Raw genomic sequence first — 17,005 nt, forward strand, 5'->3', positions numbered from 1 at the left:
TAACACATTCCCGCATTTGCGAAAATATACGTGTTTGCAAAAAAAAAAAAAAAAAAAAGATTTCAAAACAGAATTCTTAGTTAGTGACCAAAGTCAACCAACTCTGAGATGCAGAAGAGGAAAGAGCGGAGCGCTGAGTCTGAGAGGACCTTCACGCCAGACGTGGCTTGCTCCTTCACTCTCAACATCTAATGGCTTGCCAAATATAACACATCATAATCTTGATCAATTTAAACCCTGCAAAGAGACTCACTGCGTTTTCCCTCCTGCGGCTGCAATTTTAGCTTTCGCTGCAAGTTTTTATTGGTATGGGGGACAACAATTAGCTCATGGAGAGCCGCTTTTCAAAAGCTAACTCGGTGCAGGTGCAAAGTTTCACTAAGGAAATACGGGGAGCCTTTTGAAATTCTAGATTTTACGATGTGCTACCAATAATAAAATAAAAGCCACAGAGTATTTGTGCAGCTTAGCCACATGTGTCTGTGACCCTGCCACGGTAGTGAAGGTTATGAGCAATGCGGAGGGCTGCGGCGCTGTCTTTATGGTAGACAGAGAGCCATGTGCATGGACAAAGGCCCAGGCTAAAGTGAGCCTAAGACAGCATTCTGGTTGCACTTTTTGTCCCGATTACTAAGACAATATATATTAATACCAGAACTTCTGGAGGCACAGAACAGAAGTTTACAATAGCAATGGGTCATTCCACCACCCACAGATAACTAGCGTGGCCATGTGATGTGGAGGCCTCGACTCTTCTTTCTGGGCACATTCTACATAGCAAAATGAAAACCCTGTGGGACGTGTACAACTAAGTCGTGATTACTTAGATTTTATCCGACATCCCATTTTACAAACTATGAGCACCAACTGGAAACACTGCATCAAGTTTTATGGTACTGGTGTGCCATAAAATGCTTGAAGCACACTGACAATCTTGATGCTATTAATTTCCAAGTTCCCTCTAATGGAAAGAATGTTGCAAGGAACATCTATATGCATATGCATAAACTCCTGCCCATATTCCAATAATTGAAGATTTGTCTCATTATTTATTTGGGTATGTGCGTGCATGCATGTGTGCATGCATCTGTGTGTACACACGTATACGCATGTGTTCAGGTGCCCAGAGAGTCCAAGTTGTCAGATTCCCTGAAGCTGGAGTGACAAGTGGTTGTGAGCAGTCAGATGTGGATGCTGGGACCTAACGTGGGATCCTCTGCAAGAGTAGCAAGTGCTCTTAACTACTGGGCCATCTCTCCATTCCCCTCAATGATTTTTTAATGAAAAATAATCTATTTCACTCTTACATGCTTTAAAATGCACGCTGACTATTGCTCCTTGTGTACAATCCTTTAGTGATTTCTCAGTGTACTTAAAATAAAATGCAAATCTAAGGTGTTGCCACAGTCTATACAATTCTCCGTATTCTTTTCTACTTCCACTTCCTGTTCCATTGTTTCCACCACAGAGTCGCACCGGCTTCCTCCCCATTCATACAAATCAAGTTTTCTACGGACCTTTACAATATATAGGATGCCCTCAGTTTGCAGTGTGTGACCCCAAACATCCTCTGCTAGCAAGCTCCTTCCCTTGTGGGTTAGGGCAGCCCTAGGAAATTAAGACACTGCAAACCTGCAGGAAACTATTGATATATACTCAAGCTCCAATTACAACTGTCAATGTTTATTTGCGCTACATTCTTACTTGGTAAGTCTACAGGAACACATTCGACTGTGATGTTCAGCTGTCCAGGGATAATCTGCAATTTCGTCTTTTCTGGCCTAGGTATAAAGCAAGAATATTTTAGGGCTAAAAATGATGATGGTTAAATGCCTAGCTATCTGAGATCCAACTCAAACTGTTAAGCATTCCGTTCTCCCCATATATAACTCTCATTCATTCCTTTAAGGAATGAATAACTCATGCATTCTATTCATTTAGCATACTAATATCACACACTTACTTTCTGTATTCTGATAGCAACTTGAGAAGGTCTTCATTTGAAAGCTTGCTACTGTCTTGCTTGTACAAAGGGGAAAATCTCCCATCCAGATCCAGAGAGCCCTGAATGTCTTTGAAAACGGGTCTAGAACAGCAGTAGAACAGCTTTTTAGACAAAGTCTGAAGTGCCAATAAATTCAACGAGTACTGGCAAGAACACAAAACTATGAGAGCTTTGGTGGCTCTCACCAAGTGAAGCACCCAGCACCGACTCTACAGCAGTGCTGTTCAGCTTCCAGGCATGGGTCCATGTGGTACCTGGATGTGCCTAGCAGATTTACTGGCTGCAGCTCCACACTGGTAATAAATCAGAAATCCATCAACTAGTAAAGGAGGAAACAAGCTGGCATATTACACAGAGGAATGCCACCCAAAATACATAAAATGAATCCCACACAACATGGAGGAACCCCAAAATATACTGAGCATAAGGAACCAACCCCAAGAGTACATGCTGCAGGATTCCACTTTTATGATGAGCTCAGGACAGATAAAATTTTATCTACCATGACTATCAGATGGGTGGTTGCCTGGGCGGTGGGGGTGCAATGGCAACTGGACAGGTTCATGAGAGACCTTTCTGGGGAGAAAAATTCCTTATATACCTTATCAGTCATGGTTAAAGTGGTCGTTACACTTGTGAACATTTATTAAGGTGGATCTTTTTGGTTTTTTTTTTTCTTTGTTTATTTGAGACAGGGTTTCTCTGTAGCTTGAAGCCTGTCCTGGCAATGAGTTCTTGTAGACCAGGCTGGCCCGAACTCAGAGATCTGCCTGCTTCCCTTACCTCCTGAGTGCTGGGATTAAAGGCATGTATCACCACACCCCGCCTCTTCTACCATTTTTTAAAGATTTATTTATTTATTGTGTGCACAGTGTTCTGCCTCCTTTATGCCTGCCTACCAGAAGAGAGCACCAGATCTCATTACAGATGGTTGTGAGCCACCATGTGGTTGCTGGGAATTGAACTCAGGACATCCTGAAGATTAACCAGTGCTCTTAACCTCTGAGCCATCTCTCCAGCCCCCTTCTACCATTTTAAGCAGTCTTTCCTATTACAATGGAAAGTAACATACAAGAACCTAATGCACTGTTAGTAATATAAGAAGTAGGACATAGCAATAGCCAGAACCCCGATTCTCCTCAGCCAAGCCCACTGCTCCCACTTTAAAGCATTTCTTTCTGGTAACAGGGGTTGGTCATACACTTTTTAAACGCTCCTGACAAACCTGCAGAGCAAATCCCTGCTACTGCTGGTGATGGAAACATTCCAGGAAGGAGAAAATAGCAGAATTCCTCACCGGAACTGGGCATTGGGGTTTCTCTCTGAAGCTTTCAGAATTAGTTTTCTCAAATGGCCAAGCAGCATCAAGCAGTCCCTCTAACTGTCTGAGAGCAGGAGAATGCCATAGTGGTCTGGGGTTAGTGCTAACACTGGGTAGCCCCATAGCCTGACCTCTACCCTGCCACAAGCTATGGGACTTAGGTACGGGTTTCATTTGCTTTTTCCTTTCCTTCTGGGCCTCTATGTCCTTATCTCAGAGATCGGGGAATGGAACCTGTCTCTTAAAAAGTAAACATTAGGCCAGGCACGGTGGTGCACGCGTACAATCCCCTTTGTTCAGAAGTCAGAGTCCCCTTTGTTCAGAAGTCAGAGGCATAAAGATGGCTGCAAGTTCAAGGCCAGTCTGGTCAACACAGTAGTGAGCTCTAGGCTAAGCAGAGTTACACTGCAAAACTGTATTTCCAAAAATAAATAAATAAGCAAAAAGCATTAAGTTCTTAGATTGGTGTGTTCTGAACAGAGTTAACACTTAATGAGTATTATTAATAATGAACAGTAGTAGCAACAGCTATGGACTTTAAGGTAGAAACATTACAAGTAATTGTATGTCTATATTTATAAGTCGTACTTTACTTCTAGGATGGCAACATTCATTAGTTTTTGCCATTCGCCCATCCTTGGCAATCATTTGTTTCAACCAGTATGTAAAACAAGGAAAATAGTGCCTCCTCGTCTGTGAGCAGACGGAACATTTCGAGATCCTTCCCCCAAATGAAATGGTTATAAATAGTGAGAGGAGAGTTGATTCGCTTCGAATCTCCTACCTCGTGTTCCTCCCCAGCACACAGTGAACATAATTAATTGAATTATTCAGAACACGGTGCCCTTTCCCAAGAACTCCCAGTCAGTTGTACAGGCTGTACCACAAACAAGCTGATGAATTTACACTTTGAAGTGGGGATAAGCAAAAAACAGGCTTCAAGTCCTCATTGCCTGAAGATTTGCAAGATTTGGGTGAACGACCTTCATAAACAACAATAACGTAAGAATCATAGAGAACGTATGTTCCTAAGTCCACGGTTGCCAAAGGGTTGGCTGAACTTGTCACCAGGAAATAGAGACATCTATTAATTATGAGCTTGCACTTCATGGCTGCATTCTTTGTCATCGAATATTCAGCACATACCCCAGAATGATTCTATGACAATTTGTAAAGCCATAAACTCTGTCAACACTGAAAAACTGGACATATTGTACACAATTCATTATACATTTCAGTTCTCTGGGGGAAGACTCTACCATTTTAGCAATGAGTTGTATGAAAATATAAGATTAAGTAGTATCCATCGAATTAACCCAAGCCAAAAACAATTTCCTAAAGCAAGAGTGTATAAACGCAAGAGGGGTTTGGAAGAAGAGTCAGGATTTGGTTTCCACGAACCTGGCAGCCCATGCAAAAGGCATTCTGTATTGTCCCAGGCGACTACACACTTGCTTTGCTGTCCTGTGTACCTTCTGGGCTGTCTACAAGTAGAAAGAAGAAGATGAGTGTGGATTTGTTCAATCTGTCATCGATTCACCCCAAAACCTCCCTCAAGTCATCATTATAAAACACCCAAATCTAGAAAGAAACATCTATAAATAAAATATTAAAATATAACATATTCCCGCTACCCATTTTCTAAGACTAAAGTATCTCTTTTAAAATTCTGTTGGTGGTAATGGGGGCGGGGGGGGGGGGGGGAGGTGGCAGCCAGTAACCGGAAATCAAACCCAGAGCCTTTCACTCTATGACTGAGCCAAATCCCTAACCAAAAACTAATTCTTTTTGGCTTTTGTTGTTTTCTCCACAGAACACAGACTAAAAAGATGCAGGAATCCTTTGCACCATGGCCCTCTGCAGGCAGCACTTTGGGCAGTATTAACAAGTATTTCCTTCCCCGCTGCCGGCAGATCCTCATTATTCATGGAAGAAGTTTGTTCTAGATACAGTTGACCTTTCTACTCCCAAGATAAGGCACAAGTGACAAGAGTCAATGCAATTAGTCTCCTGTGGGCAGCAGCGGCTGTTTGAACAAGCAATGAGAGATGGCAAAGGCGATAAGCTGTCTATAAGGCCTAAATAGACTGCGAGGCATGGGCTGGATGCTTATCCCTAGGGATACAAAATGCTAGAGGCTTTTGTGTACATTGCAAAGTCTTTCACCCACAAATTAGTCATGTCTCCTCAGCATCTTCTACTTAATACATATTATTCGAATACAACAAAATGTAACATACAGTAGATTGATGGGCTCTTAAATACACAGTGACTGTGGTGCTATGAATGAATCGTTCCACAAACACTTCTCTTCCCTAGGGCTCAGATTTCTTATTTATAGCATGACAGGACATGATTCAATCAGACGGTTTCTAAACAATCAGATGCCAGGAGCTAGAGATTTTGATGACAAAAATGGCCATTTAAGCACATTCAGAAAAAAAATGAAAAATCTCACCATGTAACATGTCAACACATCATGCAAGAAAGGAATAACCCTGAAAAGCATAAAGGATGAAATGGACCACAATGGAGGGCAGCCCTTGGAAGTCAATCCATTGATGAAGTAAGTGCTCATTGTCTAGCCTCGTGGCACACAGACAGGAGTAGACATAGGTACAGCTTCCTATAGCACACAATGTCAAAAGTCCTCAGAGAATAGGTTTTTTATCAAAAAAAAAAAAGGTCACAGACAAGGCCATTTAAAATACTGGGAAAAGGTATGATCTCTATTAAGCAGGAGTATTTACCAATGGTGTTTTAGAATACCTTTATTGGATCTGAGTTTTTGATGTAGGGTTCTGCACAGTGTGTGATGTTTCCCTGCAGCACCTTCTCAATTCTCACAACCAGAAAAATTTCAGGATGTGGATTCGTCACTGAGAAGATTCCCTGGGGAAGAATGACTTCTGTTAGATATTTTTATGCAACATACATATGGCTGTTTGGCAACTGCTAGCTTGTAGTGTGGAGAGTACAGAATGTTGAAATTCAACATAGGATCACGGCCAGGATTCTAGGGATAGGTAGAACGGTTTTGTCATTTGGGGAACTCTTTGAGACAGGGTCTAGCTATGTTATAGCCCAGGCTAGGTTGGAACTCGAAACAACCCTCTTGTCCCTGGCACTTGAATGCTGGAGCACTAGTATCCCAGGCCTGCGCCACCATGTCCAGAGGGTAATACTGGCTGCTTCCAATGTATCTTCCCAAACGCAGTTCCTAGTTCCTTACTAGCTGCGCTCTGGGTTCTGTCCCTGACATACAAGTCTCACTATGCTGCCGAGCTCCTTCTGTTTGGCTCTTTGGCAAGATGTGTTCTTAGACCTAATGAATACAATACACATTGTGCTGGTTTCATTGCTATGTGCTAACGATAGTGTGAGTCGTGCAAGGAGCTATACCTACCAAGCAGGGCACTCACGATTCACACGGAACGCGCGTGAAGAAGGAAGATCACACTTCACTGCTCTGACTAACGGAAAAGCTCACCAGCTGGGGCTGAGAAGGTAGCCCAGGGGTAAAGTGTTTGTCACATAAGCCCAGGGGCACCTGAATTTGTCACATAAAGCCCAGAGAAGATCTGTAGTCCCGGTGCTGGGGAGGAGATGGGGGGGAGGGGGAGGGATTCCTGGAGTTCACTGGCTAACTAACCATTCCAGCTGAATGGAAGCATGCCCAGCTTCACCAAGAGATGCTGACTTAAAAAATAAAGTGGAGGGGTAGAAAGCCGCCTTAAGCTCTTCTCACAAGGGCCAAGAGTTCAGTTCCCAGGACCCATCTTGGGAGTGGGGTTCACAACTGCCTGTATCTCCAGCTCCAAGAGCCTACATGGACACTCATGTATTTACCCGTATATGCACACTTCATCATATACACATGGTTAAAAACAACACATTAAAGTCTCTTTTAAAAAGGAAAAATAAGGTAGTGAATGACTGAAGATCACACCATCACTGACCTCTGACCTCCACATCTGCATGCGCGCGCACACACACACACACACACACACACACACACACGTCCTAAACCATATTATGGAAAACTCTGCGTTTTCAAAGCTTGGTGCTCTCGATGGAAATGGGGGAAGCAGCTGCAGCCAAAGTCACGCCATTTTCTTTGAATGTGCGTTTTAATGGTTTTTGTCTCTCACTTCAGTAAGCAAATTAATTTGAGTAGAATACTCCATCACTAGGTCTTTACCAACTTTTATTTTCCTGTTTGGTGTAGTAATATATTGCTTTCTGGCTTTCAAGGTACTTCAAATACATCATCTCATTAGCTCCAAATTGGAGCCTCTGAGTTTGACAGGAGCACAACACAAAACAGTTCGCAAGGTTAGCAATGTCCCTTCCTTTTAAAGAGCTTCTAGAAAGGCTGGGTGGTGAATTTCCAAGCAGCAAGCACGAGAAAACATAGAACAAGGTATTTAAAATATGGGTGAGGAGCTAGACAGCCTGGCCTCATATTCTGGCGTGGCCATTCATCAGCTTAAACAATTCTTATCTTGACTACATCTCAGGCTTCTAACCCATAAGATGATGGCACTAAGAGTAACAGTGCTATCAAAAACATCTTATATGGATTAAATGAAATAAAATACACTAGATGTCTGGTCAACACCAGGGTGGCCCATCAAAACTGTATCAAGGTCACAGAACGTGGGTGGCTTCTGGTATTGCTGGAAGCATGCTGCCTGAACTGTGAGCTGGGCTAGCAGACCATCCAAACTGCCCTTGTAGAAGGTCTGCTCAGCAGTGGACTCTGAGCCCAGTAGATTTGTAATTTTTAAATTATTCTTAAGGGGACAGGAGACAGTTTGTTCTCTTATTATGTCTGCCAATAAGGGCTCGTAACAAAGATTCAGGTTACCCAAAATTCCATGTTTCAATGTGGTGACAGTGTTGTGAAGTTTCTATAGAAACGGAACAAATGAAGTCATAAAGTAATACATATTTCAAATCCACTTGTGGGGCCATCAGGTAGGTGGATTACAGCGGTGTCAAAGAACCAATACAGTGGCCTCAGATGCTATCTGATGACATCCTTAGCCTTTTGGTTGGTGGAAGGGAAGCCGTGGTCTGTTAATTAATTCCAAAAAGTTTCACCTACAGCATTCAGGTCTTTCATGTCTATAGTGGTTTCCTGTTTGCATTTATTTGCTTTCATAAATGTTTCCCTTTCAATTTTTCTTTCATTCCCATTTTTTTCATTTTCTCTCCTTCCCATTTTCCACTTTCCTTTCCCTTCCCGTTGCCCTTCCTTGCCTTCTGCCTCCCTTCCTTCCCTCTTCCTCTCTTCTTCTTGTTTGTTTTTGATTTTTTGAAGCAAGGTTTCTCTGTGTTGTAACAGCTTTGGCTGTCCTGAAACTCACTCTGTAGACCAGGCTGGCCTCAGATTCAGAGATCCACCCGTCTTTGCTTGCTGAGTGCTGGGTTTAAAGGTGTGAGCGCCACCACCACCACCACCACCACCACCACCACCACCACCACCACCACCACCCAGGTCATTCCTTCCTTCTTGCCTGACTTCCCCCATTCCTACCTCGCTCCCTTCCACCTACCCATCTTGCTATGTTGGCCAAGCTAGCCTGGACTTCACAAGTTCAAGTGATCCCATTGCCTCAAGCTTCCCAAGCAGGTGGTGTGTACTACTGTGCCTGAATAAGTATAATTCATGCTAAATAACGTATGCCTGGCTATCTGTATGCTTGATCTCATTCTACCTTCATTTTTTAAATTAAAGGCACTAGTTATGTATATGTTTAAATGATTCAAAAACAGGGGTTCAGAGATGTTTTCATAGGAGATGGCAAAAAAGAGCACACACCCTGGGCTTCCAGTATATCACATGATGTGGGCAGCCAGAATAACCAAGTATTGCAAGCATTTGCTGAGGACCCACCATTCCCCATTCCAGCCATCTTGGCATTTTCCCACACTGATGCCAGCAATGAATATTATACCTCAATACTATCTGGCAATTTATAAAAGCAATATTCTCTCTCCTTTATCTAAGGTCACTGTTATTGGTGCTACCCATAGCAGGCACACTGCACTGAGAACATGTGTTGCACCAAGCAAGGTGCTTTCCGGGGATGCTACAACCTGTCTGATCCCCATTAGGGCCCTAGGAAGCAGAAGCTGTCACTGCTTCCACACTAGAGAAGGTCCAGAGGCATAGAGAAGCTCATATCTTATGTGGGTGCATGTGTGGTTTGTGAAGATTTGTGTGTTCCCATGCATATGTGGTACGTGTGTATGTGCATGTAGGAGCCCAAAGTTGACACCAGGTGTCTTCCTCGACGGCTCCCCATTTTAAACCGAGGCAGGGCCTCTAACTGAACCCAGAACCCACCATGTTGATTAGTCTGAAGAGTCACCTTGCTCCAGAATATCTTGTCTCTGTCTCTGGGAACCTTTGTCTCTGGGCTGGGATTACAGAAAGGCCACTATGCCCACCTGGATTCTGTTGTTCTTAGAGATCCACTCTGGTTCTCACACAAGAGCAGCAAGTACTTTGTGTGGTGAGCCATCTGCCTAGCTCCTAGAAGCCCTTTACTGACAAGGGCTCCAAGTAGAGGAAGGGTACAATCTTTGAGGTTCTTCCACCTTTGCTCCCATAACTTTCTAGTATCTCCCATCTTCTGATATAGAAAGCGGCTAAAGAAAGCCACTGGGAGTTTAGTCTCTTTGTGACAAGGGCTCTTGCCTAATCCTTCCTCACCAATGAAGAGTGGATATGTCCTCTTCCCCAGGGTGACTCTTACCCCCTTCCCTGCCCCTTTCTTTTGAAGCACTTAGCCCCACTCCCAGCCCACTCCTTGTATTTACAACCCCCAGGATCTGGTAGTGCTTGTGGAGGTGGTATGTATCGTAGAACTTAGCTACAATGCACTCTATCTACTACTGCTGATTGAGATCTTTCAGGTCTAGGTTCGAATCCTGCCTTTACTCCAGATCTTCTAAGAAAAGTGCCTGAAACCACGAAGAAAGGCAAAGATGTTTCTCTTTCTTGCTGTGAGTGTACTGTAAGAGCCCAGGAGCAACAGTCACCTGCTTTATGTAGCATAACTGCGACTCGGCAATTCCGTGGACGAGAGACTCAGGTGAACCGCCCTTTATGTTCCCATCATTGGTCAGCTGGGTGGAGGTGCTCCAAAGCATTTCACGGACAGAGGGCGGGTTCAGGTCTACGTGAAAGTCAGCTGAAATTTTACAGTTGTTCTTTACATCAAATAAGGCAAGGTTGATAAAAAAGGGCTCAACCTAGGGATAAAGACAGTTGACATTTTAAAATTAAGTCTTTTGGGAGATAGATTGCAAAATGAGTGTCTTTTTCTTTAAGTTTGAGTTATTATGTTATTGTCCCAGTTCATTATTTAGCTAAAATTACACTATTGTTATTCTGCATTGAATAAAAGGCTAGTCATTTCTTCAAGTGCAAATTCTCAAGTTATAAATTCCCAAAAATTTACAAGTCACAATGTTTTAAAAGATGTGCAGAATTCAAAAGTTTCATCTAAAGAAACATTAATCTATGAATACAATTTAAATCGCTATACATTTACTGACGACTCATAACAACGCTAACTTAAAGATCATTTTAAAAATCCCTGTCCGGTGACAGAGATGGGGAGAGAGAAGGGAGAGAGGGAGGATTGGGAGAGCTTGGGGGAGTGGGATGGTTGAGATGGAGGAAGGGCGGATATGGGAACAGGGAAGAAGATATCTTAATTAAGGGAGCCATTTTAGAGTTGGCAAGAGACTTGGTTCTAGAGGGGTTCCCAGGTGTCCAAGGGGATGTCCCCAGCTAGGTCCTTGGGCAGCAGAGGAGAGGGTGCCTGAACTGGCCTTGTCCCATAGCCACACTGATGCATATCACCATAGAACCTTCATCCGGCAATGGATGGAGATAGAAGAGACAGAGACCCACATCGGAGCACCGGACTGAGCTAATGTCAGTCAACAGTAAATTACTCTAAAAATGCTTTGCCCACATCAACAAATCTAGAAGGCATGATTCCTCCCTACAGATGGCATTCAAAAGCTGGTCACCAAGAGAAATCTCATGCCAGGTGACATGAAGATTAACCGTTTTCCTGGCAGAAAAGTGCTCCAGTCGATTTTAGCTACTTTGTGAAAGAATTCATCGTTACTTGATAGTTCTGAAACTAGAACCCCAAAGTAAAGATGAACATTAAATGCGGTGTCTTTGAAGATTTGACATTTACGGAAGCAAGTATTTCTGACCTCCTCGATTCAGGATACCTAATATTTATACAGAGAAAAAAGTGAATTTCATTCTATAGAACAGTAAGTAAGCCTAGCAGACTGCATAGCATATATGTCACACTAGGGCTTGGGGACACTAATTCATTGCCATGAACCAATTTTCCAAAAGAATTCCTATTCCTTAGTCAAATCCAATGTGAGGGATATTTCTTTCAGATTCAGGGACACGGCACTCCTGAAAAGGTAGCACCTTTCCCATCTGCCATCCAAGTAGATAAGACTTGCAGGAATCCTCTCAAGATGAGAACACATTTCTACTTTGGCCAAAGAAAGATATGAAATTCTTCATGTCAATTTAATCATAATATGTAACACTGGAATTTCTGTCCTGTCAATTAGCCCTTAGTCATAAAAAGAAAAGCGATTCTCGAATATGCTGGATGCAGGGCAGGAGAAGGAAGGGTCATACATACATTTGTGGGGGGTCCTTTTGCATTGTCTCCAATGTGACCCACGATATTGAACGTTAAGTCATGGCAATTCACCAGGAAACGCTTGTTGCACTTTTCTTCAAATGGCTTTACATCAGGCTCAATTCCTGAAAAGTCCAACCTCTACAAAACAGACAGCGTGAGTTATTTAAAGAGACAGGGTTCATAGTGATGCTGATTGACAGAGATTCGGACCAGGATGTTAGAGATGGCGGCAGAGTCCAGCAGCTCTGTCCAGCCTGGATTTGCACCCTTTCTAAGGGCTTTCACTCGACAAGCCCTTAGAGAACTCCTGGAGGGAGATGATGAGAATCTGGCCTAAGGCAATGAACATATCAGAATCCATGCCTTGACCTACAAACCCCTACCCTACAAGGCCTGACTCCCTTGACTCTTATTTCCCACATCTGTGACCTTGTCTTTTACTATTTTTGCCTTTCCCTCTCATGTTACTGCTCCAAGTCCCACATCCTTCCTTGGTTATTTTTCTAGCCCATCTAGCGCCTTCCTCACCACAGGGTCTGTGTGCTTGCTGCTCTATCCGGAACCCTGCCCCCAGGGAGTTGTAGGGCTTGCTCTCTCGTTTCCTTCTGGTCTGTCTCATCAACGTGCATTTGCAAAGGGAAGTATTTCCCCCAACTCCCTGTAAACAAAACTGCCTACAGACAGTCTAAACTTCCTCTCGCGGATTTATCTTGCATTACATTTAGCCTCCATTTATTTGGCTCTTTTCTTCTTCTTCATAGAATACATCCTCAGAGATGGTAGAATCTGTTTCCTTCACAAGCCCTTCAGGACAGATGGACAGGAAGAGGTAGGAAAGCCTACAAGAATCACACAGCGGTGTCAGACACGGGAGGTCACACAGACAGCGATGTTAAAATCTTCGTCTGGTGTGACATACAAATGAATGACAGATGAGGGGAGGAGACGGGAGCGTTTCAGTTAGAGTGTTCTGAGCTTGAGGTGATTAGTGAGTCACTGGAGCGATTGGAAAACTAGGAGGGGTCTGTGTTGCAGAGGTAGATTTGAAAGTGATGGGCACGTAGGGTGAAAGGCAGCCGAGGCTGGAGCTCAGGGAAACCGCCTACATTTAAATGATGAGCAGTGAGAGAAAGGGCCTGCCTAGGAGACAGATAAATATGAGCTCAGCTTCTAACAGAACCGAGGGATGTGCTCTAACTGCCACAAAGATAGATTTCTTGAACAGTGCTTGTACTTCAAGATAAATACAACATTTAAACAAAAGATACCGGGAGTCAGTTCCTCTAATAGGGCAGGCATCTGTGTCTCCTCCAAGAAAACTCTAGAATAAACTCCCCAGCTCCCAAGGCTCACACAGTCTAAGTACCTCTGTCCATTTTCTTTGCAAACAGGAAGCCAAGTATAGATTATACGACAACTTAACTTTCATTAAAGCCATAGACACAGTAGGGGAGAAATGACTCACAATTAACTTGATCGGAGACTATTGCCAATAAGGAACAGTCAAGCCAAGAGACAGAATTGTTCCCAGCTACCTGAGCAGCCCAAGCCAAGACAGGTATACCTGAAGACTCTTAGACATTATAACAGCTTTGACCCAGTCTGTGTCTCTAACAAAACTTCCCTTAACAGAGCCTAATGCATAAAACCTGTACCTGAATGTGTGGTTTCCCTCTCTGTTTATTTACAAAAACCATGCACGTGGGGGACTAGGCAGCCCCCTTTAAACACCTAGCTATGGAGCCAGCTGAAGCAAGTCATTGCCATGGAGATCAGTTCTAATTTCTGCCCATTTATCTGCTCTCTTTTCTGTCTTACTCAGACAGCGGAATGTGGAGCAACTGGCCCAAAGTGTCCCCAGCCCCCAAGTCCTTTCCTTTCTGAGGCACCTAAGAATAAACCTTGAGACCTATGGCCTTGCCCTGCAGCTCTATGGCCTTGCCCTGCAGCTCAGAGTTGAAGCCACACCCCTTCAGTCAAAGGAGCGTTTCATTATTCCCTAAGGGCACAGACAAAAATCTTATCTCTCCACACTGAAATGTGACCAGAAGAGGAAGTTGAAATTCTGGGTGAGCATTTCACCTTTTACTTGACTCAACAGGAGTTACTCTGTGTGAGGTGACCTTCCACAGTCACCGGTAAATTCACCTTGGTTGTGCTTAAAGATTCATCCACACCTATGGGTTTTCTCTCATTTGTAGCTCCCCAATAAACACAGAAATCAGTTCAGTTTCCCAACCACAAAAACACTATGCCACAAGTTTTTAAAGCTACTGGATTCAGTTTCAACCACTGTCAATTGCCTCCTTTGTACTCAGGCAAAGAGCCTGACGTGTTCAATTAGAGCCCAATCACCCAGGGCAAGCAAAGGCTCAGTCATGCTTGCAACAAGTACATTTTTGAACGAGTGTCCCAGAGCGGCCGTCTCTGAAACTTGCTATTCTATTTTGTTTTACATTTGCTTCTCTCTCTCTCTCAATCTCTCTCTCTCTCTCTCTCTCTCTCTCTCTCTCTGTGTGTGTGTGTGTGTGTGTGTGTACAATAGCACATGTGTGAAGGTCAGAGGACAATTTTCTGGAGTTGATTCTGTCCTTCCACTTTTAAGTGTGTTCCAGGAATTTAAGTCATCAGGCACCTTTACCAACTGGAACATCTTACCAGTGTGTGTGTATGTATGCATGCTTGCATGTAGGTATGTATATATGTATGTATGTATGTATGTATGTATCTATCTATCTATCTATCTATCTATCTATCACATACCTGACTTTAAAACAATACACAAAACTGCTATGAGGATAATAGAATTTTTTTTAAATTAATTTGCTGGGGCTAGAATCACTGGGTAAAGCACCTACTGTGCGAGCCTGAGGACCTGAGGAGGGAGCCTGGCTATGCACATAAATAACTGTCACAACACTGTTCACCTATAAACCCAGAGCTGGGGGCAGCACGGAACACAAGACAGGTGGATCCCAGGGGCTCACTGGCCAGTCCGGCTACATCAGTGAGCTCCAGGTTCAGGGAGAGATCCATCTCCAAACAGAAGGTGGGGAGTGATGGGGGAAGACGCGCCAAGCTAAATTCAGGCTGTCATAGGTGCATAGAAAGGTGCACACACATGCCCCCTTATGTAGGGCCCGGGTCTGCCCTTGTCCCTGGGGCTCATCTTGAGGACAGTTTCTGGTCAGATGACTAAGCATCCTGTTTGTTCCTGTGCTCCCTCTGCCCCGCCTGGTGATTTGTTGTAGGGCATTGTTGACTCTATTGTTGGTATGGTAATTTCCCACCTACCTAGGTGGAAGTCCTTGTGCAGCAGTTAGATAAGGTAATTTCCCACCTGCCTGGGTGGAATTCCTTGGGCAGGAGTGGGGTATATAAGATTTTCCCCAAGGCTAAATAAATGGCATTCGGCTGATCTCCTTCCGAATGACCCAGGTCTCTTTGTGTGTTCTTTCAATCTCCAGGCCCTTGTCCGACTCGCGTAAGGTACAGTGGCGCGCGAACTGTACCGAGGGGGTAACACAGAATCGGGTGTTACACCCTGTACACATTCATGCACACCCCACACTATCAATTTCACATGGTAATTTCATTACTGTATGCATCACGCATAAACACGTTTTCAATTTCAAGTCACACTTAGAACTCGATTCAAGAACTCTTCAAGCATGAAGGAAAAGGAAATAGCAAAATTAGTTTTCCTCAAGCTCTTTTATATAGCCCTAATAATGTTTTTACTGGGCTAAAAGCTGCCATGTTCATGTAATATTTTTATTGAAAACAAAAGCGAGTTGGCTCAGTGGGTAAAGGCACTCCCATGCAAGCCTGACAACGTAAGTTCAATCCCCAGACCCATTAAGGAGTAAAGGAGAGGACAGACTCCACAAAGTTGTCTTCTGACCTCCACATGTGCACCATGATACGTTTGCCTACACAAATGACACACATACACACACACACAACAATAACAACAACAAACTGTTAGAAAAAGATTTCATATAGAAAGGGGGAGAAGAAAACAAAAATTCACTCCCCCAGATAATTTTGCGAAATATTCTTAGTTTAGAAACTATCTCGTTATATTCTGCAAACTTCTCCTGTTCTATATACCAATATCAAATGGAGACAATCCACATCTCATTAAATGCAGTACTCTCTATATTGTAGCTATTCATTGCCACTAGACCACAGTTGTACTTAATCATCTTTAGGCATTATGTAAATTACCCATGGGAAGCAGCATGATGCAAGGATCTAAGAGACCAAGGAGCAGATATATACATTCTGTCCCACGCTATTAGCAGTCCTCTTGAACGGGGAGTCAACTCAGAGAACATGCACCACCACCACCAACCTGCTCCACCTCCCTCATGCTTATCTGAATTAGAAATAGATCAATACCTGCACCTCCGAGTCGAAAGAAAAGAGGTTCTGTCTTCCATCTCCTCTACTGAGTTTGTTCAGCTGTTCTGTTTCTCTGCCATACTAAAATTTAAAGATACATAACATTGTTTCATTTCCCTCAAAACAAGACTAAATGTCAGGCAATTCTATCATTTATACAGATCAGTGGCACAAGAGGCCATGTTTGCTCCCATGCATGTAGTATGGCTTTTAAGACTTGATTGGCTGGGGAGTGCATCACCATCATTGAGATTAATACTAAGATCTGATTATTATACATTTCCATAAGACCTAAATATTCTATGTTTTGTGCTCATTATAAAACAATAAATCCAAAAGACTTGGGATGCAAGCAAGAAATAAAAGAGAACAGTACCATATTTGACATCTCCATAGTGTTGGCTGTAAGCTGCATACACGATTCGGACTCTATTGTCTTCGGGAAGATAATGACTACACATCTCTCAGGACTAAAAACCACAAGAAGGATTCAGCTAAAACCCACAAACTCAGAAATCACAGACCATGGGGTCATGAGCAGGTTGCGATCCTTTAAAGATGTTT

At 43.3% G+C, this 17,005-nt stretch overlaps 1 protein-coding gene across 2 annotated transcripts in view; it reads right to left on the reverse strand.

The window, feature by feature from the left end:
- The window catches only part of Dock11 (dedicator of cytokinesis 11), a 190,370-nt gene that overhangs the window by 99,535 nt on the left and 73,830 nt on the right, over positions 1 to 17,005 (reverse strand). For both annotated transcript variants that reach the window (XM_038316459.2, XM_038316458.2), the window contains exons 10-16: positions 16,439 to 16,522; positions 12,032 to 12,172; positions 10,380 to 10,592; positions 6,096 to 6,218; positions 4,728 to 4,810; positions 1,964 to 2,086; positions 1,705 to 1,781 (exon numbers count right to left, since the gene is read on the reverse strand). In XM_038316459.2, coding sequence (XP_038172387.1) covers positions 1,705 to 1,781; positions 1,964 to 2,086; positions 4,728 to 4,810; positions 6,096 to 6,218; positions 10,380 to 10,592; positions 12,032 to 12,172; positions 16,439 to 16,522 — 844 coding nt within the window. The remainder of the gene's footprint in view (positions 1 to 1,704; positions 1,782 to 1,963; positions 2,087 to 4,727; positions 4,811 to 6,095; positions 6,219 to 10,379; positions 10,593 to 12,031; positions 12,173 to 16,438; positions 16,523 to 17,005) is intronic.

Source organism: Arvicola amphibius, chromosome X (genome assembly GCF_903992535.2).
Source record: "Arvicola amphibius chromosome X, mArvAmp1.2, whole genome shotgun sequence".
NCBI lineage: Eukaryota > Metazoa > Chordata > Mammalia > Rodentia > Cricetidae > Arvicola > Arvicola amphibius.